Here is a 21,383-nt window from a genome sequence, read left to right as displayed (position 1 = left end):
TTGAAAAATATGAAAATGAAAATCAGGAACAATTTTTAAATTATGAAATTTGTAAACCAGTGTTAATATTTTAAAAAAAAACTTAATTTTAAGGTGAAATTTGATATCAGGAACCGTTATGAAATTCTACGATGAAATTTGTAGTCAGGGACAAGTTTTAAAATCGCGAGTAAATGTGATCACATGGTCCTAGATTAAGAAACCTGTAGTACGTCAAGTTGACAAGATTTCTTGCAAAAAATGTAAGATTGCATTATACGATTTACACAAGTAATAAAAATCACCTTTCTGGGTAAAATGAAGATAATTTATATTAAAAAGGGAATGTTTATATGAATTAACTTAATTAGTTATGGGCTTATAAAGCGCGTCGAAAATATTTTGGTCTCAAAATCAGGGTCCGCAATAACTGTTGTGAAATTTTCAACGTAGTTTCTGAGCGAGATGGAGACGAGACGCCTGAAATTTGGTGAACATCAGTGCATTTCCGGTGAAATTTTGGTCTAATAACTGGCTTAGTTTTTCATTTGATATCTCACGGAGTCACGTATTTATTGTATTTAATTTTTATTTATATTTAAGGATAATGTTGACTTCGAGCAAGTTCTTTCCCCTAAACGCCATCTAGCCATAAACAACGCATCGCAGATTCAACTACATCCTAGATAAAATTAGCTGCATTCAGGGCTCCCATTCAAATCTTTAATTTTTTTATACGAAAAATAGGATTATTTTTCTAAAAATATAGGACTTTATAGGACTATTTTTACAAAATTATAGGATTTTATAGGACTATATATGTTATTTAATTAACTAACTTAATGCATTTAAAAACAAAATCTTTATTTAGAGAAATAAGTCTTTGATTTTCACTTAAAAAATTGAAACTATTTAACCATTTTATCACAAAAATTTACTAGTGGGCTAACCATGTTAACAATAACAATAGTATAGACTAGAATGACTTGGTATAGGAATTTATCCTATAGCTAAATCTAGCAATTTAACAGAGTGGCTGGATTTGAAATTGGCAAAATATCAAAATTATAAGATTTTATAGGACTTTTGAGGGATTTTGCTAAAAATATAGGATGTTATAGGACATTTTTGGAAATATAGGATTTTATAGGAATTATAGGACCTCTGGGGGCCCTGGATATTTCTACAATAAGGAAACTATCTTGACACTCTTTTAAAGAGCTCTTCCCCTTAATATTTATCAATATCAAATCAATTGTTTTTTATTTTATTGAATTTAAATTCAAATTAATGGTTATTTTGAAGTCAAATTATTGTATTCTTCTATCGGCAATGTAATGAACTAGTTTGTTCAGATTTGATTTGTAATTGAATTGATTTAAAATCGACATTTCTAACATTTTTAAATATTGAATTGAAATACATTACGTTATATAAATAAATGAACTTTAAAAAATTGTTAAATTAAATTATAATTCAATCATATTTATTTAATTAAATTGGTTTTGAGCTTATTCTTTGTATTTCTTTGAATTGAATCATGATTTAAATCAAATTGATTTAATTGAATGACGATCTATGCAATACGTTATTTAAATCAACGATACTAAAACACAGGCACTTGAAAATCAAATCAGAATCTATACAATACGTTATTTAAATCAACGATTCTAAAACCTAAACACATGAAAATGAAATCAGGATTTAAATCAACTTGATTTAAATCAGCCAACGTGGTTCATCCGGCGTTTAAATAAAACTACAAAGACCTATCAAGCGATTAAACACGGAGCCCATAGCAACGGGGCGACAGTAAACCAACGTAGATATGATCAATGGTCTAAAAATCTTCCAATTTTTTGTCCGTCAAATGATATTTAAGAAATAAATCAAAGCGAGAAAGCCCCCTACCCCGCTGCACCCCGGCCATTGTCAACGGCGCCGATGACCTTGACCTTCCGTGGACCCCGACCACAATGCTATAATGCACCCCAATCCGAGACTTGCCCCCAACCAGACCTTCTTAGCTTCGTTCTCTACTACTTTATATCAAAACCGGAGTTCTTTGAGAGCGACTCTTGGAGAGCCGAAGATGGTTTGGGGGGGGCTACATTTTCTTACAAGATTCCGACAACCAAACAGTCCGGGGGGGGGGGCAGTGGGGGTCGCTCCTTTGACGTAGAAGACGTCAGTTTTCGGCTTCTTGCAAGTGGACAATTTGTCTTTCCGTTGTTAAGTGGATTATTCTAGTCGGCCAAGTTTGTCGTTGGTCCCGAAGGATGGCGGTAGCGGAGTGGGAGGGTAGTGGACGTTGCGACTAACGGGACTTACAAAGAGACGACTCGAATTTATTCCAACTCGGGGGTTTGGTAGACCTTCATGTAACTTGAAAAACCCTAAAGGGAAATGTCTCCATATATGCAACCGTTTGGCCATTGTAACTAAAAATGTTTATGACAACACAAAATGGAAATTTTTACCCTGTAAAAAGTTTAATTAATTTCGAACTTTTTCATTATTTATTTATTTATATTTTCTATTTTTAGCATGTTCAAAAATTTAAATTTTTACAGGGGTACCCTTAAAATTGGTGAGATTCCCATGTTATTTTCAATGGGAAAATTTCCATTTTTGTGTTGTCAAAAACATTTTTGCTTGCCTATGGAGACATTTCCCTTTAGGGTTTTTCAAGTTACATGAAGGTCTACCAAACCCCCGAGTTTGAACCAAATCCGTGCGTTACACTTCGGGTCGTCTCCTTGTGAGTGACTATTGGCGCCATCTGTTACGCAGAAATTAAAATAAGATACGTTGAGTTTAAATACTCGTAGTGTTACGCATTGTAACTCAACCACCTGATTTAAAACGCATTAAAAGTCGCTGGATGACTTGAGCTTAGGGCGGAGCCTTGAGTATTATAGCCTAGCTGACTATTAGAGAGTTTCAGCAACCCATTTCTAGATGTAAACGCGAACGTCTACGTCTCTTCCCAACGTGTAAAAATTTCGTTCTGCAAAAATTGTTTCAAATGTTTTACGTCTAGCGCAGTGGCGGCCCCAGGAATTTTCGCGAGGGTAGGCAAACCAAATAAATGGGCCCCCGACCCGGGACCCCCCTTTTCTCAACGAAATGCTTCAATAAAATAAAGTAGTGATGTACATGACGAACAAAAAAGTTCTAACAACAGTAAAACGAGTTCAAATATAACAGAACTGGTTTTATTTACTAGGAGATAACTCAAAAATTTCTAAATACATTATCGACAATTGTTTCATTGTTATTTATAGATAATTTTATCTCTTGGGACAATTTGGGGCCCCTTATAGGATGATTTTTGGGCCCCTCAAAATTTTAAGGTAGGCAGTGGCCTACCTGGCCTACCCCCTAGCGCCGCCACTGGTCTAGCGAAGTGAAATACAGCGCCATCTAAGATTCAAATAGGAAACTGAGGAGGCCACGTTTCCACATGCACACAATAAAACTTCATTTCAGGGTTGGAAAAAAGCCGGCTATTTTTGAAAAAATCCAGACCAGTGGTTTTAATTGGCTATAACCGTTTTTTTCGGTTATAACCGGCTAAAATATAAACAGTACCTTTTACTTATGTAAGTAGAAATTGTCTGCAGTTATTGTCGTAAATAAGAAACTAAACAAAGAAAGCGAAATAACTTTATAAAATAACTGAATTCTTTTGATTTCCTCGGGAAATTCCCCCTAGTTTTTGTGTATGACGCACCGACAGAAGCGAGGCAGCGAACTTTGGAGCTTTAAACCTACCGAAAAACTAGTAAAAGTAAACCGGCTTCTAAATATGAAACAAAATAAACTAAATTTCTAAATAAAAACTATTAATTTACTAAAATATTCATTTTTTTTTAAAAAAGCCACAAAAATCTGGATTTTTTCAAGTGGCTATATCCGGATTTAACCAGGAGGCTATAACCGGTATGGCTGGTTCTATGCCAACCTTGCTTCATTAAGAAACAAAAAGTGACACAATATTTTGTTTGTTGTACGACCTAGCTAGTTAAAATAAATGGACCTTATTTTTATTGTTATTTGATCTCATCGTCTGCTATTTGCCAACGTTCCCAAAGTCAGTAAAATTTCTCGGATCTGGCGTAGACGTTCGCGTTTACGCCTAGAAATAGGTAGATGAAATTATCTATTACTTATATGGTAAAATAGGATTCGATCCCAATTTCAGGGTTCGTACGAAATTTTCGGATTTAAAATCCCTGACTTATCCAGGTTATCCCTTACCATTTTTTGGCAATATCTCTGACCTTTTTGGTATTATTCCTGCTAATTTTTCATAGGTAAAAATTCAAAGTGAAACAGTTTAGTTTTAAATATCACAAACTGAATTATATTTAATAACAGCATACTCAGAGCGTCTCTCGGGATATAGGTGCCAGACATGAGCGCGCGAGAGAAACTACTTCATTTTTCTCTACGATGCCAAGTTTGACTAAGAAAATCCCTGACTTCTTACGATATTATTTAAATCCCTGACTTTTCTCCCTTAAATATAATTAATATCTTATTTAATTCAAGATTAGCTAACTGATAAAAAAAATATAAGTTTATTATACAGAAAACAGGAATTAATGGTATAAAAATCAATAAATATTCCAAAAATCTGATAAAAAATCCGATAAAAACCAAAAAATTAATTAAAATAAAATTCTGATTAAAATAAAAAATCTTATTAAAATAAAATTCTGATTAAAATAAAAAATCTTATTAAAATAAAATTCTGATTAAAATAAAAAATCTTATTAAAATAAAATTCTGATTAAAATAAAAAATCTTATTAAAATAAAATTCTGATTAAAATAAAAAATCTTATTAAAATAAAATTCTGATTAAAATAAAAAATCTTATTAAAATAAAATTCTGATTAAAATAAAAAAAATTATTAAAATAAAATTCTGATTAAAATAAAAAATCTCATTAAAATAAAATTCTGATTAAAATAAAAAATCTCATTAAAATAAAATTCTGATTAACATAAAAAAATCTTATTAAAATAAAATTCTGATTAAAATGAAAAATCTCATTAAAATAAAATTCTGATTAAAATAAAAAATCTCATTAAAATAAAATTCTGATTAAATTAAAAAATCTGATTAAAATAAAAATCGGATTAAAATAAAAATCGGATTAAAATAAAAATCGGATTAAAATAAAAAATCTAATTAAAATAAAAAATGTGATTAAAATAAGAAATCTAATTAAAATAAACAAAATCTAATTAAAATAAACAAAATATAATTAAAATAAACAAAATCTGATTAAAATAAACAAAATCTGATTAAAATAAACAAAATCTGATTAAAATAAACAAAATCTAGTTAAAATAAACAAAATCTGATTAAAATAAACAAAATCTAGTTAAAATAAACAAAATCTGATTAAAATAAACAAAATCTAGTTAAAATAAACCAAATCTGATTAAAATAAAAAATTGATTTAAATAAAAAAATCGATTCATGTGATTTTCATTAAAAAAAAAGTACCAACCATGATTCCCGGAAGCAAAACCACGCCCCTCCGCCTTTCATCATGTAATATTTCCTCCTTTATCACGGTAAAGGCGAGGGGGGAAACACTTACATATTCTCTGTTAAGTTGAATACCTTCTTGGTGAAACCAATCAGAGTATCGAGAGAGTAATTCTCTGGAATTTTCGTAAAAGATAAAAATAATAAAGTGTCAAAAATTCCCACGGAAAAGCTTGAAAAAGATCTTCGTAATATCGCGCACTTCCCACGATTTGGGGGAAAATGTAATGGCTACGTCGTAGAACTCTTACTTTTTTTCGTCTATTTTAATATAAATATAAAAAAATATCCGTAGAAAAAGTGAATTCGGACTCAAAATTTAAGAGTCGTAAATGTCAGTGGTCAAAAGACAACTGCTCCTGGCTGTCGCGAACCGAAAGAGACACCCCAACTTTTTTACTACTTTATAGGAAGTTTTTACTACTTTTCCCCGTTGTAACTATGGGAACCAAATTCTTTACTTCCGATTTTTTCCCCCTCCTGGCGTACGAAATATTCGTTAAAAATTCGCTTTTGTTAGAGGTCAATAATTTTTGTACAGTTCGAGATTTTCAAATTCTTTTTTTTACATGTATTAAACTAAACATTTATGGAATTTTTTATTCAAATTCTAAAGTTGGTCAATTTTTTTAAACCTGGGAGTTAATTTGGTGGTTTTTAAAACTGTGAGTTAAGTTGGTAATATTTTATACAACTGTTAGTTAAGTTGGTAATATTTTTTAAAACTGTGAGTTAAGTTGGTAATATTTTATACAACTGTTAGTTAAGTTGGTAATATTTTTTAAAACTGTAAGTTAAGTTGGTAATATTTTATACAACTGTTAGTTAAGTTGGTAATATTTTTTAAAACTGAGTTAAGTTGGTAATATTTTTTTAAACTGTGAGTTAAGTTGGTAATATTTTTTAAAACTGAGTTAAGTTGGTAATATGTTTTTAAACTGTGAGTTAAGTTGGTAATATTTTTTAAAACTGTGAGTTAAGTTGGTAATATTTTATAAAACTGTTAGTTAAGTTGGTAATATTTTATACAACTGTTAGTTAAGTTGGTAATATTTTATACAACTGTTAGTTAAGTTGGTAATATTTTTTTAAACTGTGAGTTAGGTTAGTAATATTTTTTATGACTGAGTTAATTTGGTGATAAAATTTTTAAACTGTGAGTTAATTTGGTGATAAAATATTTTTAAACTGTGAGTTGAGTTGGTAATATTTTTTGAAACTGTGAGTTAATTTGGTGATAAAATATTTTTAAACTGTGAGTTGAGTTGGTAATATTTTTTGAAACTGTGAGTTAAGTTGGTAATATTTTTTAAAACTGAGTTAAGTTGGTAATATGTTTTTAAACTGTGAGTTAAGTTGGTAATATTTTTTTAAACTGTGAGTTAAGTTGGTAATATTTTATAAAACTGAGTTAAGTTGGTAATATTTTTTTAAACTGTGAGTTAGGTTAGTAATATTTTTTAAAACTGAGTTAATTTGGTGATAAAATTTTTAAACTGTGAGTTAATTTGGTGATAAAATATTTTTAAACTGTGAGTTGAGTTGGTAATATTTTTTGAAACTGTGAGTTAAGTTGGTAATATCTTTTGAAACTGTGAGTTAAGTTGCTAATATTTTATAAAACTGTGAGTTAAGTTGGTTTAAATTTTTAAAAACAAGAATTAACTTGAAAAAAATTATAAATTGAAATATAATTCTAAAGTACTTTTAAATATAATTAAAGCTATTTCAAAATGATTTATAAAACTAAGTTATAAAACTTATATAAACTGCCCCTAAAGTTATTTTTTTAAAATGAGTTAATTTTGACAAAAAACTGAATTAATTACTAATTTGCTTGTATTTATTTTCATTTATAAAGTTTCGTAATTGTTGCCAACTGGGTAAAATATTTAAAAACATCCAAATGAAAAGAGACTTAAAACGGTTTTAAAATTCACAATTTATTTATTTAAAAAATCCAACGTTTCGGAGGAACTGTTCCTCCTTCTTCAGGGATTTTATTTTATTTTTAAATAAATAAATTGTGAATTTTAAAACCGTTTTAAGTCTCTTTTCATTTAGTTTTTCACAATGTGCTTCTCTTCACTTCTAAAAACATCCATACAAATATTTCTCGAACTGTGAAATGTACTCTAAAATAAGTAATTTGTTGAAATGAAATTTCTTAACTAACAGAGGAATCATAAACCCAAAAAAGTCAATCAGTTAATTACAAAAATATATATTTTTTTATTAAATATAAATATTATTATTATATTATAAAAACCACACCTTGGAGAAAGTAGGCATATGGGTTATATATTTCGAATAAAAAGTAATAATAAGGTAAAAAAAAATCAAATTTGTTCAGCCTAAAAGCCTACTGCCTGTTTACGGTTACACAAAACATCTATTTTTAGCATCTAAAAATCGTTATGAGATTTTTTTCCCTGCATATTTTATTTTTACGAAAGTTGAAGGAAAAAATAAGGTTTGTCAAAAAAAAAGTTTAAAAATTTCCCTATTTTATCACCTGTGTAAGCTAAAGATTTAATAAAAAGCTTCTATGAAAGACTTGGTCACATCCTTTCATTTTTTCCCCATAATATCCTAAAGAGGTAGAGCGGGCTCAAAAAAATCCCCACAGATGGGGCTTTTTAGGGTTGGCGCGCGACTCACGTCAACCCAAAAAAAGCACCCTCTCTCGCCGTAACCCCATATGTTAAAAAATATATCTCTCTCTACGCTTTTTATTTGATTGTATATAATCTATACGTCATCACTTTAAAACGGCAAAAGTACTCCGTTTAAAATTTTAGGGGTTTGGAGACTTCTTTGTCGCGAATCCCGGAGTCGCGCTCAAGTTGCTAAAAATAGTCGACATTTTCAATGCAGGCCTTTCCGCAGCACCACTAAGCGGCAGAAGTGGGTAATTTAACCAAAACTCTGCTATTACGTACTGCAATGAAAAAATATATATATGGGTTCTGTATGGATTTGTTGATATTTTAGTAATATTTTAACGGAATGATTATATTTTTTACAGATTTATTAATATATTTAAAGAATTATTATTCATATTTTTACAGAATTATTAATATTTTTACAGAATTATTCATATTTTTACAGAATAATTAAGATTTTTACAGAATTATTATATTTTTACAGAATTATTAAGATTTTTACAGAATTATTTTATTTTTTACAAAATTATTGTTATTTTTTGTTGTCTAGTTTATATAGCTGTTTATTTGACCTTTTATTATTTATTTTAATATTTCCGACAAATATTAGACAATTTGATCATTAGAATCTCGCGGGAAATTTACAAACATAAACGTCTCGTGTTCGTCTGTGTACAAAACTGCCTCTACTTTAAAAAAGACGCATCATATTGGAGACAAAAAAATTGAAATTACTACCACCGATACATGTCCCTCTTGGGGTAGATGGTCTGTGCTTAAACCAATGGTTAGAAATTAGAATGGTGGGTCAAAATCTGAATCTGTCGGTCCAATAATACATTTGACCTAAAGTAGGACTGCAGACTTGGCGAGTAACGAAATATAATTTTAGACTATACTACACGCGGAAACAATGTCACGGAAACGACATTCAGGAATCGGAACCGAAAAGTTAACTTTTTTTTTCGTTTCTGTTTCGAAACGTCTGTTTTCAAATAATCAGATAGGCTAATACCCAAGGCACCACCCTAGTCCCAAGTCATCTAGCGTCTTATAATGCCTATTAAACATGTGGCCCGGTTACAATGCGTAGGAGGTTGGTGGCAAGCCCTTCATGCCACGCGAGCCAACGTTTTATGGAAGGGGAAACCGAAGTGCTCGGGGAAAATTCCCTGTTAACCAGTGTTGGGATAACTAGCAAACCCAACGCGGAAGGAGTTGTTCCGAGTATTATTGAACAGGTTTTATTCAACAGTTTATAGGCGATAATCATTCGCTTACACATTTTACAGAATTCTAAATGATTCACTGGCTAATTTTAAACTAACCACACAACACAATAAACAGTTGGCAGAGCTTCTGTTTATTTTTGACCTTTACTTTTTACTCCTGCTCGATAATAGGGGAGTATTTCCCATATTTATAATATAACGGCTCAAAGCCCGTTCCAATTAACACAGGCGTCGCGCGCAGTTATAAAATAGTAATGAGGAAGCCCCCCTTTTGTTGTGTAGCGCCAACTTCAGCATTGTGGTAATACTTCTTTCCATAAATTCCCCGCCAATTGTCTTGCCCCACTGCCGAACATTGCTGCCAGAACTTTGACAATAGCTTTGGCAGTATAAAGACAAAACGGTTGTATGTCCATTTGTGGTAGCACACACACACTATATTTGACTTTGATGGGGATTTTATGGAAACATCTCTTAGAATTTTCCTCATTTTAATTTACAATTTTTAGTTCTTAATTATATTTGATTTCATTTTTAATTGTGTTATTGTGAAAAATGTATTCTGTATTTTCTGCGTGTATGGTGAAAAGACCACGCTGTCATATGCACAAATATTATTATATTAAAGTTCTCCTTTGCGAAAAAAATAATTGTAGTCTGCTTCATAAATTCGGCTCCTGTTTCGAATTTCGTTGGACAATTCAACAAAATACAACACTTAGATTGCACTCTGACGTTATCTCTGGAAAATATCTTTGCCCTCTTTGCGCTACGAAGAATAGGAAATAGCCATCATGGTCTGATTTATCCATGATAACTTGATCGAATATTCTTATGATCAAGAAAAAACCTCCCTTTACAAATATTCGACTATTTGATAAGGAAAATCGAATATTAGTGAACATTTTCAACGATTTGGTAATCGATCGAATTATTTAGTGTAACCATAAGTTTGTCACTTTGGGGAATATTTTACTGAGAGCTAGTAACGAAGTGACGTCATCAAAAGAAAAAATACCCCAAGCGAGGCGCTGACAAAGGCTACGCGCGGCGCGTTAGCCAGCGGACGCAAAACGGCGACGAAGCCCGTAATGTAGTCTGTCTTGTGAATAGCTCTCAGTACAACTTTTGCATGTTAAGAATAGGAAGTGCCACACTTATGTAATAATATTATACACTTATGGTGTAGCCTAACCATGAGCTTTTAGCCAAAACCATATGTCTAGATGCAGCACAATTCACCTTTATTTTTAAAAAAGGTGTCTAAAACCACTAGAAAATCTTAATAGACACGTAGAACCCGCATATCTCCTCTGTATATGTATAAATTGTATTGTCCACTGTCTTAACGTGATGGGTCTTAGACCTCTTGTTGAGCAATAAAAGAACTAAAGAACTAAAGAAAAACATTTTATACCATAGATTATGAATGCTGTCGCCACCTACAATTTTAAAATGGTACTAGCCGCAAATTACTATTTTTTGAATAAGTGGTAACGCTACTGCCATCTACCGAATAAGCGGTAAACTCCAGAGGTTCAATTTTTAACCCAACGAAAAGGGTGTAGTAATCTAAAATCCAGCGTCTATGGTTACTGGTTAGATTATCTTTCATGGTCGATCTAACTTAGGTAAAGCATGAAAATTAGCACGCTTCTGACCGCTTTCAGTCTTTGAACTTTATGAAAAAGTATTTATAACTAATGCGTTTAGTATAAGGCGTAGTGAACTAAGATCCTCCACTCCCATTATAGACAAGGCAATTTAATTAAACCTAGGAGCAACAAACACAAGGAGAGACGCAGCTAGCCTTTAAACACGCAAACGCAGTGTTGTGTACAAATTTCATTGGACGAGCTCAACGTTTTGCGGGCTTGAGGAAGACAATTCCATAATTTTTTCCTTCCGACGGCAGCAGGCGCTAAAGCGTCTTAACCAATGAAAATTGTACAGAAGAAAATGCACGACTTTTGACGGGTTGCCTTCTCCTTGTGTGGGGTGCTGTGTTTGTTGCTCCTAGATTAAACTATCAAGTAAACATTAGGAGTAGTGCTTTTCGACAGCTGGAACTTTATTATAGTACTTTACAGAAAAAGCTTGAAATAGAGCAGTTGGATGAAGGTAAAATGCGGGTGTACAATTTTTGACGCAATACGTTACCCAGAAGGCCTTGCGGTTCACTTTTGGTTAAAGTTTATCTTCCTAATTTGCCAAATAAATATTCAATAAAACCTTTCCAATATAATTAAGTTGTAAAATGAGTTTCGGCTTTGTTTTACTCTATGGAGTCTTGTAAAAAAACGGGAGGTAGAAAATTTTATTGGGTTTTTGATCTTTGAAAATGTTTTAAAGACCGGGTGCAATTTTCAACCCCCCTTACCTCCCCCCCCCCCGCCACCCCGGTGTATTGAAAAACATTTAAAGCATGCAAAAAAAACTAAAAATAAGGTCTCTAAGATGAAATGTGTTAATAAGTTTATACACTTACATTATTACGAAGTAGAGCCGGCCGGCTATTCGGTGATTTTAATCCCAAAACGTAAGATGACGCAGTTCAGTAGGCCTTGTCTCAAAAGTCACTTGCAACTTTTTAACTAAATGCCTCAATTTTTTTATGAAATAAAACACGAAAACAATACCGCCATTGAGTATCCCATAAAAACTGTTTCGATTGTTTATGAAGCAACTATTGTTTATTAACTATGTAGTTATAAACACAACACGAACCGAAACTTAAGGGTAATCTCCACCGGCGCCTTTTTTGAAACCGTAGTAGACGCGTGACCCGATTGGTTCAACGTTTGTAGTCTGCTTTTAAAACCATTTGATTGGTTGAAATTAATCAAAAGCTTAATTTTCATCCTGATACATGGTTTTTATTACTTTTTCTAAACTTTCATGAGCACAAAATGTTTCAAAATGTATTAATATCGGTGCATAATAAAGTTATTAACTTGAATTTAAATAAAATTCAAGATAAAATTAACAAATACACTAAAGACGAAGGAGTTCGTTAACTTCACAAACAAGTTAGTAAGATAACAATCCGTTAACCCAATTTAGTACATGGAAAGGAATATATTTAAATAAGGCCTGATAATATCTATGATAAAATAATTACACCCTTCACCAAATATACTGAAGTTTCAGTAAAAAATTTATGACTTATTTACACGTATGTGTTTAAATGATTCAAAGTTCTGTTGCAGTTGCTGGCTAAGATCGCGTTTTTTTACAAAGATTAAACTGAAATATAGTGACTAGTTCTTCATTTTAAGAATACAGAGATCTCGTATTCAGCTTTCAATTATTGTTTGTATGAATGGAATTGAAAATTTATACGATTATACTTTACGCATTTGATAACTAAAATACAAAACATAATAATATACACAATATACTGCACAAATATACAAAAATGTTCCATTCAATTACACTGATCAAAGTTTTCAGTGGATTGAGTGGCCTAATAAATTCCGAATGTTCAAGTATTAAAAAATTTAAGTAATGTACCTAAAACACAGCTTACCAAAAATATTAATGATTAAAATGTTAATTAACTACTTAAAATCAAATTAACTACTTAAAATCAAATAATCTTACATTTCATGAGTCATTAGTAATAATGAAAGGCAGTTAACTTCTAATTTTGTATATCATATTCTTTGACAAATTTGATGTTGTGGAGTGTTTCAAAGCACGGCTAAAATTTTATGTTCAGAAGAATTTAATTTAATATTTAAAATACTTGATAATTTTTTAACAAAAAGTAATGAGGTTGAAAAATCATAAAACTTAAGAGTAAGGATGTTCCATTTAGGGGTTCTCCTAGGGTGAGATAAGTTCATTCTATCAATGGCTTTTACCATAAGTCTATGATTATCATCATGAAGTGTGTCAGTTAGTCCAAATAATAGCTATGTGTGGAATGATGTTAAATTAACATTATAGATTAAAAAATTAACACTTCTAGCAAAAACAAACTATCACAAGCTGGTTTTTCTCTCTAGCACAGTTCCCTGAACATTCTTGCTATGACAATGAATTAATGATCATGTATTAGAATGATTGACTTAATCTGAAGTCCACAAAAATGTCCCATCATTCTACAAATGGCTCTCAGTAAACATTTAACTTACAGAAGACACGGAACTGACTAACTGACAATTATAATTATAAACTTACGCTTTTAGATCACAATTTTTGCTTAGAATTGTTCCTTTCCTATCTGCTCATAAATTTTAAATACAGTTGCTAGGACTCTTGTTACTAGGGCGTGGGGCGGAAGGATGAACCGCCAACCCACTTTTTCCATAGTCAAATGACTGGATAATCTTAACAACTTATTTCAGCCTATGGAGAACTAACTATACGGATAACTTCAGTCCCATATTACAAAAGGGATAATGGAACATGGACCTCTTTTTTAAAAAAGGATTTGAAACATCCACAACATTCTTTAACTAATTATACACATAATTGGACAAATCTTAAAAAATAACCTATACCGCGTCAAAATTTTAAAAACGAGTATTCCAGATGTTCAGATCGCAAAATACACTACTACGGTGTGTTTTTAATTCAGGTTAACTGTAAATGCGCTCCATAAGTCTACCTTCTTTCAATGTAAGAACATGACGTCCATGAGACACAAACTTCTGGCAAGCAGGTTCAGTAACCTGAGGGCATTCGCGCATGTCCAGTAACATTAAATTGTTGCACCGTTTTAGGGCCTCCAAGCTGGTATCTGAAATATTTGAGCAAGACGACACGTCCAAATGGGTCAAACGAACTGATTTCGCCGCTCCCAAAACAGCAATACCCATATCAGTAACTTTATGACAGTGACTCAGGTCCATTCTAGAAAGTAATGGTAGGTGATGGGCTAGAAGACGTACAGCTACGTCAGATATATCAGCCCCAGCGACACGAACTTCCATCAACTGACGCAAGCGTGTTTTTGCTTCTATGAAACCTGGACGTGAATCAGTTGGTGCAGACAAGAGGTCTCGGATTACAGAGTCAGTAAGACCTTCAGCCCAGCACAGGTCCAAGGAACGAAGTAAGGGGCAACTGCTTGTGCATAAAGCAAGAATGGAAACAGCAGCGCAACCGCTAAGAACCAAGTCCTTCATCTGTGGCAGCCGGGAAATTAACCACGACAATTGTCTGCGGTTAATATTGGTCCAGCTAAGGTTGAGTGATACAGGTTGCCGTCTTATGATGCCCATCAACAAACTAGGACTAATTTTCTTGCGACTGACATCCATGTAAGTCCAGAGCCTCGGATCGATACACCAACGATTCCAGGCTTTGCAAACGAGCTGACAGTTGATCAAGTCACTAAATGGGAGGTATTGAAACACAGGTAGCATAACCTCCTTTTCCAAAGCCAAGTTATTTTCATCATTGACTTTGTTGTTTTTCGATTGTTTCTCTTTGATGCTGTCCTCCAAGATGGGGGCAGGACGAACTACATACTTGGGTTTGCGTAAGTTTGCCTTTTCACGCAGGGTCATGCTAAAACGCTTAGCAGGGTTAGTGGGAGTTTTATCACCATTTTTACGGTCCTTACGTTCAGTTGAGCTCTCGGTAACCCCGTTAGATTTGTTAGTGTCACTGTTTTCTTCATCCCCACTATTTTCCACACATGTGCGAGTTTCAACATTTTCTTCCTTTTCCAACTTAACAACCTTAATGTCTGATGGTTCCTTTTGCAAGCCAGTAACGGTCTCACTAACTAGATTTTTGGTTTTGACACGAAGGACATTGTGTCGCAGTAGTTCAGAATTCTTTTTCAAACCCTTAAGGTTACGAAAAAGTCTTTCACGGGCTGTCTCACCATGTTTACGGCCATTAACACCCAACAGTGGGCGTGATGCGTTTGGTCGTTTGCAAAGATCAAGACCCATGACTTGTTTTGAATATTTCAGGGTAAGTTTTGTTGGGGATGCGCTCTTAGCAGGAATGGGAGAAATTCTATCCTTCTCCTCCTTAACCATGGTTTTATTGGGGTTTAGCGTGAAACGCGCGCAAGATCTGACGTGGGCCGTTGAATTGGATTTCTTGGCTATTTCCTGTAAGAGCACCTTGTCCTCTGTAGTTTCATTCAGCTCATCCTAGATTTTAAAATGTTAAAAATGTTATGAGTTTCTTCCTCAGTTTAAAAAAGGCTTGAATATCACAATAACCTATTCCACATAAAAAAAACTAAACTATAATAGGAAGTTGTTACGAAAGCCCTGATAATTTATCCTAGATTCATAGAATATAAATTCACTTATAAAACTTAACGGAATTTATGAAAGCCGTGTTGAAATAATTTTAATAAACAAGCCATTGTAAACTATTTTACTTCACGTTCCACCATTTATTACGTAGTCGATTTGGAAAGCAATAAGCCAAAAGTTGAATAGAAAACCAGTGCCAAACCCAGTTCCACAAACTGCTTTGAAAGCGTGATATTTTAATATTAGCTACCACCACCAAGTAGCACTACTAAAGCTATATAATAGCAAAATTTGGAAAAACAAAAAAAACTTGCACATACAAATAAACAACAAATAATCAAACTAAATATCATGCAAAATACCAAATAAAGTGCAAATGGCAAAACCAAGAAATATCAAAAGCAGAAGAAAAAAAACATTTTATTCTATAGTATAAATGTTATGTTAAAACTTCACTGAGGTAGAATACAATGCAAGGACTTATTGCAAAAAAAATAATTTGAGGTAAATTTTTTACCAGGAACTTCAACTTTGAACTAACGTAATAAAGAATTTGCTACTTCTTCTAAGTCACCCTCCGATATACCCAGTTCTGGGAAGAAGTACTTAAGTATATTGTTAGTACTCACTTCGGCATCGGCCAATGAAGAGAGTGACGGAGATCTATTGGAAATTCGCTGAAGAGCAGACAGATCTGAGGGATTATTTTCGTCTCCAGATGAGGGCTGACTTTCAGAATATTCTTGTTTGATTTTTGCTGCGTCTTCCAACTTCACCTGAAATTGGGGTTTGTTTTACTAATTCGAAAATATTTGATTTGGCTCTCAACCAAATTTAAAACTTCAAAATATTAATCAATTAAAATAGATTAAATAGATTAAAATTATGAAGTTAAAATTATGCTGAAATAATTTTGTTTCATAATTTTTAAGTTCTCTAGCCTCAGCTAATAAAAAGGAAAGTATACCTTTTTTCTCAATGGCTCGATGACATCTTGGCCCTCTAAGTAATGTATTTCGCCTTTTAAGTTGAGAGGTAAAAATTTATCTTCCCCAGGTAGTGGTAGTGCCACAACTGGAGGTTCAATTTGCAAGTTGAGGGGATTAGTTGTTAAATCAACACCCACAGCGACAGGAGCTTGAATCGGCGTTGTCAATTGGGCAGCTGTTTTACCCTGTTTAGCATTTCGAGGCTATGAAAACAAGGGTTAAAAGAAAAGACTGCTCCCAAACCAAAGAGAAAGAAAAGGGTTACTTTAATTTGATCAGGTTTGCCATCTCGGCAACATTTGGGGCATTCCCAACTATTTGGCAGATCGTCACTGGCCAATCCCTCCATGGGTAAATCAGGATTTTTGTCGTGAAGACAGGCGGGGTGGACTATTTCCCAACACTGAGAACACTCCATGAGACTGGAAATTTCATTTTCTTGTGGGTTGTTCACTTTTTCCCAACCATCACGACCACAGAGCATACAACAAGCGGTATGAGGTAAAACTGGCTGTAATATTTTTAAAAACATCATTGAGGGAAATAATTATTGTTAATTTCTGCCTAGCCTTGGTGGAATAGGTTATAAAATAACCTTGTTCATCCAGTGTTTGACCCACAATACTGAAAACAACTCACCGCCATACACTGTCGACTAATACATGATTGCTTCATACGACCAGGACCACCAAACTTCTTCATATCTTTGCAAAAATGGCATTCACCACAATCGGCTCTAAGACAAGCTTCACATTTCTTACACCTAGTTCGTCGCCTGCGAGCATTATTGTTTGAGCCTTTGCCACTGCCAGATTTGGACTTTGATGATCCTGAGGATGGTCCTCCTCCACTGGGTCTTGGTTGTTTCGAACGCTTCTGAATCAAAAAATGAAATTAACAACTTATCACATTAATCAGCTTATTTGAATCAATTAACCTTGGGTGGAATTGACCAGAATAAAGAGGGCTGCCCTGTTAAGGCGAGTTGTAAGTCGTCGCTTTTGTGCTCATGTAGCATAACCTGAAGTTGAGATGAAAGTTAAAATATTGAAAATACCCGAAATCGTTGAACTGAATAAAAACCAAATCTAAGAATCTTACTTTAACATCGGCAAGTAGTGCTTCGTGGCTTCTTAAAAGTTCAGGTACTCCTTTCTTATTGTTTGGCAATGACTGTAGCCATTTGTACAGAGCTTTGAGACCATTATACTCCATTTTAGTTAGATGAGTGTACGGACGAATTCCTCCTGGGAAAGAGGTCTTTCCACAGTCTACTCCATCAATTCCGTTGTTGGGCAATGATATGTCATTGGACATAGAAATATCAAGAGGGTCTTTGATCATGAAGCCATTGGCTAAAACACTAGCAGCTATGCTTTGGTTAGGATCTCGCATTGGTGGCGGAACCATGTTTCCTTTCCCAGCAGCAGCTTCATTTGGACTGATTGGGTCTCCATTTTCATTGCAGATTAAATGATTTTTACCCAGTAAGCAAAAGATATATCGCTGGAGGACATACCAGATCATTTCCACATAAAATGGGTATCGAAATTTAGGTGGTACCTGAAAATAGAACAATGCCCAAAATAGGTCAGCACAGAGTACAATTGAAGTAATTGGTGTGCAGTAATTAACAGATATCAAATTAGGTTGAAACTAGGCATGTGCGAGCCTTGATTTTTGGGTTTTGAGCCGAGCTTCGAGTATGAAAAATTTCACTTTTTGAGCATAGAGCTAAGCTTTAAAATTTAATAGAGCTTAAAAAGTGGTTTCGTGTACACGATTATTAGGCTTAGCTAAAAAGAGGGTTTCTAGTACTCGAATAATTACGCTTAGCTTAAAAAGAGTTTCTAGTACTCGAATAATTAGGGTTAGCTCTATCACTAGGTTCTACTATTTCTTCATTAAGAGAATATTTACTGCCAGAACTTTTACGTTTATTTGAAGCCATATTTGTGGTCAAAATTAATAACTGGCCATACAAGGGATTACAACAATAAAAAAGAGGACTGATGAAACGTCAAACAACTAACAATAAACAGCTAGGGCACCCTACATTATGTATACATTATGTATAAGATATCTTAAGGCGGGACCGAAGGGAATTTTTTAGTAGGTTTTCCCACCATTTTTAAAAGCTTGCGAATAGTGCGATTTGAGGCTCTAACCATTTTTGTGCTTTTCAAGCTGAGTACTTGAGTACTCGAATGAAATAGAGTACTACTCGCACATGCCTAGTAGGAACTTAATTCGTTAAAGCTTATAGAGATACAGGTGTTCAAATATGAAGTCGATTTCTTACATGTGTTATATCTTCAACACCAAAAATCCTAATTTGTTTTTCCATTCCAAAACTATGCAGAAAATTTCCACCAAAAACAAGGGAATCTTCAGGGGTGAAGACGGCGTGAATCCATCCTAAAATATAACAACATAATGTAAATTCTGTCTAGTCGATATTTAATTCTTTGAAATCATACCAGTTGGGATGAAAAATGTATTTCCAGCATACAGATGCACTTTAGCACACTTTTCAACAGTGTCGCCAAAGAAAACGTCCCCTTGTTTTCCTGATAAAACCCACTGTTCGTAAAGTTGCAGGTTTCGTTCAGTGGGAGGTATCAACCAGAAAACCTTAAAAGTAAATTTTATAAAAAGTTAAAAATTTTATCAGGGTCAAATTCTATGTTTTCCCGGACCATTTTAAGTTATTTTTCCTGACTTTTTAAGGCCCAATTAGACAGATTTTAACTTAACATTTATCAGAAGTTAATAAAATAATCAACTTATATTTCAGTACAAAAGTTAAAAAAAACCCTTCAAGGATCTAAATAATAATAGCAGAATTTGCCGTGGATCTGGAGTAAAATTACCTTCAAAAAGTGTCTATATTAAATCGAATCCCCTGACTTTTTACAAATTCTTAAAATTCCCAGACTTTTCAGGCCTATTTATAAATTACCTGACGTGTGGCAATCCTGTATATATAATTGAATAAAAAAGTTTTCTTACTTTTTGCCCTCTCATTATGTGATACCAAACAGAAGTCCCACCAAAATCAATGTGAAAATCCGTGTAGCATCCTTTGACACTCATGAGGCAGTATCTAACCAATAAATTATGGTTAAATCATTAAAATGTATGTAGCTGAACCAAGGTATGTTTGGACTGGTATATACCGGAAAATATAAAATACACCCAATCTCAACAACTAATAATTTATTGAACTTACTTTTGTACTTTAGGGTATTTCATCTCTTCAATAACATTAGTTCCTTCAGTTTGGCTTTCTTTCAAATGACGTGGCCAAACCAAATCAACCCAATCCACTTGCCGGACCTAAATGAATCCATAGGTAAAATCGTATCATCATAAACTAATAGATCAAATGTACCAAAGTGGGTGATTCCACGTAGTTTTCCAGTTTTGTATGGCTGAACTCCAAACTTATCACATTAAGCAGTTTGTCACGATTTGTGTTCTCAAAATATCGGCACCAATCCTTCATTGTCATTTCAATATCCTTTTGGGTTGTCACGTCCATCACATCCAATAGTCGACGACTCCCGACACACTGCCTAACATCGTTGACAGTGAAATTTGCGCTTGGCATACGCATTCCCAGACCTGTTTTCTCTTTAACAATAACTGGAGTGTCAAAGCCCTGTTCTTGAATGTAGCGCAATGTAAACTCTAAAAGAGAAATTAAACATTGCACACTGTGAGTAAAATAATCATGGGACAACCTTACCTGTTCCTTTCATTTCTTTGACAAAAAATAGTTGAAATTTGTCAGACGCAAGTTTGTCGTCGACAGAAAACATGCGCCGTCCTTCAATCTCGTCATCTTGAAGGCAGTCTTCTGTGTACTGCCTTCTTTCCTTGACACGCTGGAAAACATCACATAAACATAGCTTAGATGGCGCCACGTTTCTGCGCCTTTTAAAAATGGCCTCAGAAAACAAAGGATTAGCACTAATAGAAAACACTGACATACTAAACTAAAAACCATGTTTGTCTTCTCTTACATGAGTAAGAGAAATAAATGTTAGGTTAAATCGGCCAGTAATTATGTTTGGCGCCGTTTACACTCGTTAAATTGATATGAAAAACATTTAATATGTGAAAATTAGTGGTACTTATGCCATGGTCTATCACTTCAAGGAAGAAAATAAATGGCCATGGCTTAGCTAGACATTAGGAACACGCAGACGGCCAATTTAATACTAAATTAACACCGCGTAAACCATGCAAAGACCGCCAAAACTTGACCCGTATATTAAAGCTGCAAAGTAAAGCGTTTTTTGCGTGAATTTATAAAAAATGTCTGGGCTTACTTTAGATGTTGTTGTTTGGCAAATTCCTACATCTTTCGGACTCTCGTCAGCCATTTTCCCGATATGCAAATTACCCGTCGAGGCGGAACCAATCAGTAACAAGGAAACTGGGTTTGAAGCCACTTGATTGGTAGATCAAGATGTGGATTACGTGAGATACCGAATAACGGCCGTGTTACTAGTCTGTGTTTCATGGTGTATTTTAATGACCTTGGCGTTATTTTAATGTTTTCATTAAAAATGTCATTAAATTATTTTACACTTCTAATTTTATAAAGGCTGACTATTTATGGTGGCAACAAAATAACATTACATTTATTCAATGAAATAACATATTTGATACACTTATTGAACTTTTAATCATGAATTAATATTATAAATAG

The 21,383-nt window shown here is 33.4% G+C and overlaps 2 protein-coding genes across 3 annotated transcripts in view; both read right to left on the bottom strand.

The window, feature by feature from the left end:
• LOC149958632 (uncharacterized) overlaps positions 1-13,019 on the bottom strand; it is a 125,070-nt gene extending 112,051 nt beyond the window's left edge. Inside the window, exon 1 of the mRNA XM_090165978.1 lies at positions 11,933-13,019. The gene's annotated coding sequence lies outside the window, so the exon portion shown is untranslated. The remainder of the gene's footprint in view (positions 1-11,932) is intronic.
• An 18-nt stretch (positions 13,020-13,037) lies between these two features.
• Positions 13,038-21,102, bottom strand: LOC149958631 (lysine-specific demethylase 2B-like). Of its 2 annotated transcripts, none has more exons than XM_090165977.1 (14): positions 21,001-21,102; positions 20,415-20,553; positions 20,058-20,356; positions 19,896-20,002; positions 19,676-19,769; positions 19,144-19,297; positions 18,966-19,081; positions 17,765-18,226; positions 17,601-17,684; positions 17,303-17,536; positions 16,929-17,174; positions 16,642-16,866; positions 16,304-16,450; positions 13,038-15,563 (listed from the first exon to the last, which is right to left on the bottom strand). In XM_090165977.1, exons 1-14 carry the CDS (start codon positions 21,052-21,054, stop codon positions 14,031-14,033), a joined length of 3,894 nt encoding a protein of 1,297 aa, XP_090022103.1. In that variant the 5' UTR covers positions 21,055-21,102; the 3' UTR covers positions 13,038-14,030. The 2 variants fall into 2 exon arrangements, with proteins under 2 accessions (XP_090022103.1, XP_090022102.1); XM_090165976.1 differs by having other exon boundaries at positions 13,039-15,563; positions 17,303-17,539.
• Positions 21,103-21,383: the final 281 nt, after the last annotated feature.

This window comes from Leiobunum rupestre, chromosome 2, assembly GCF_980474605.1.
Source record: "Leiobunum rupestre chromosome 2, qqLeiRupe1.1.hap1, whole genome shotgun sequence".
Lineage (NCBI taxonomy): Eukaryota > Metazoa > Arthropoda > Arachnida > Opiliones > Sclerosomatidae > Leiobunum > Leiobunum rupestre.
The sequence above is the reverse complement of the archived record's forward strand: the minus strand, read 5'-3'. Positions and strand labels throughout refer to the sequence as shown.

What these genes read in the sequence shown, in the direction of transcription:
- LOC149958631 (XM_090165976.1), bottom strand. Translation starts at nt 21,054, where the DNA reads ATGGCTGACGAGAGTCCGAAAGATGTAGGAATTTGCCAAACAACAACA. An exon ending in CAAAGAAATGAAAGGAACAG is followed by an intron (nt 20,357 to 20,414) that starts GTAAGGTTGTCC and finishes TTTCTCTTTTAG; the next exon opens with AGTTTACATTGCGCTACATT. An exon ending in ACATAATGAGAGGGCAAAAA is followed by an intron (nt 19,298 to 19,675) that starts GTAAGAAAACTT and finishes TTTACTTTTAAG; the next exon opens with GTTTTCTGGTTGATACCTCC.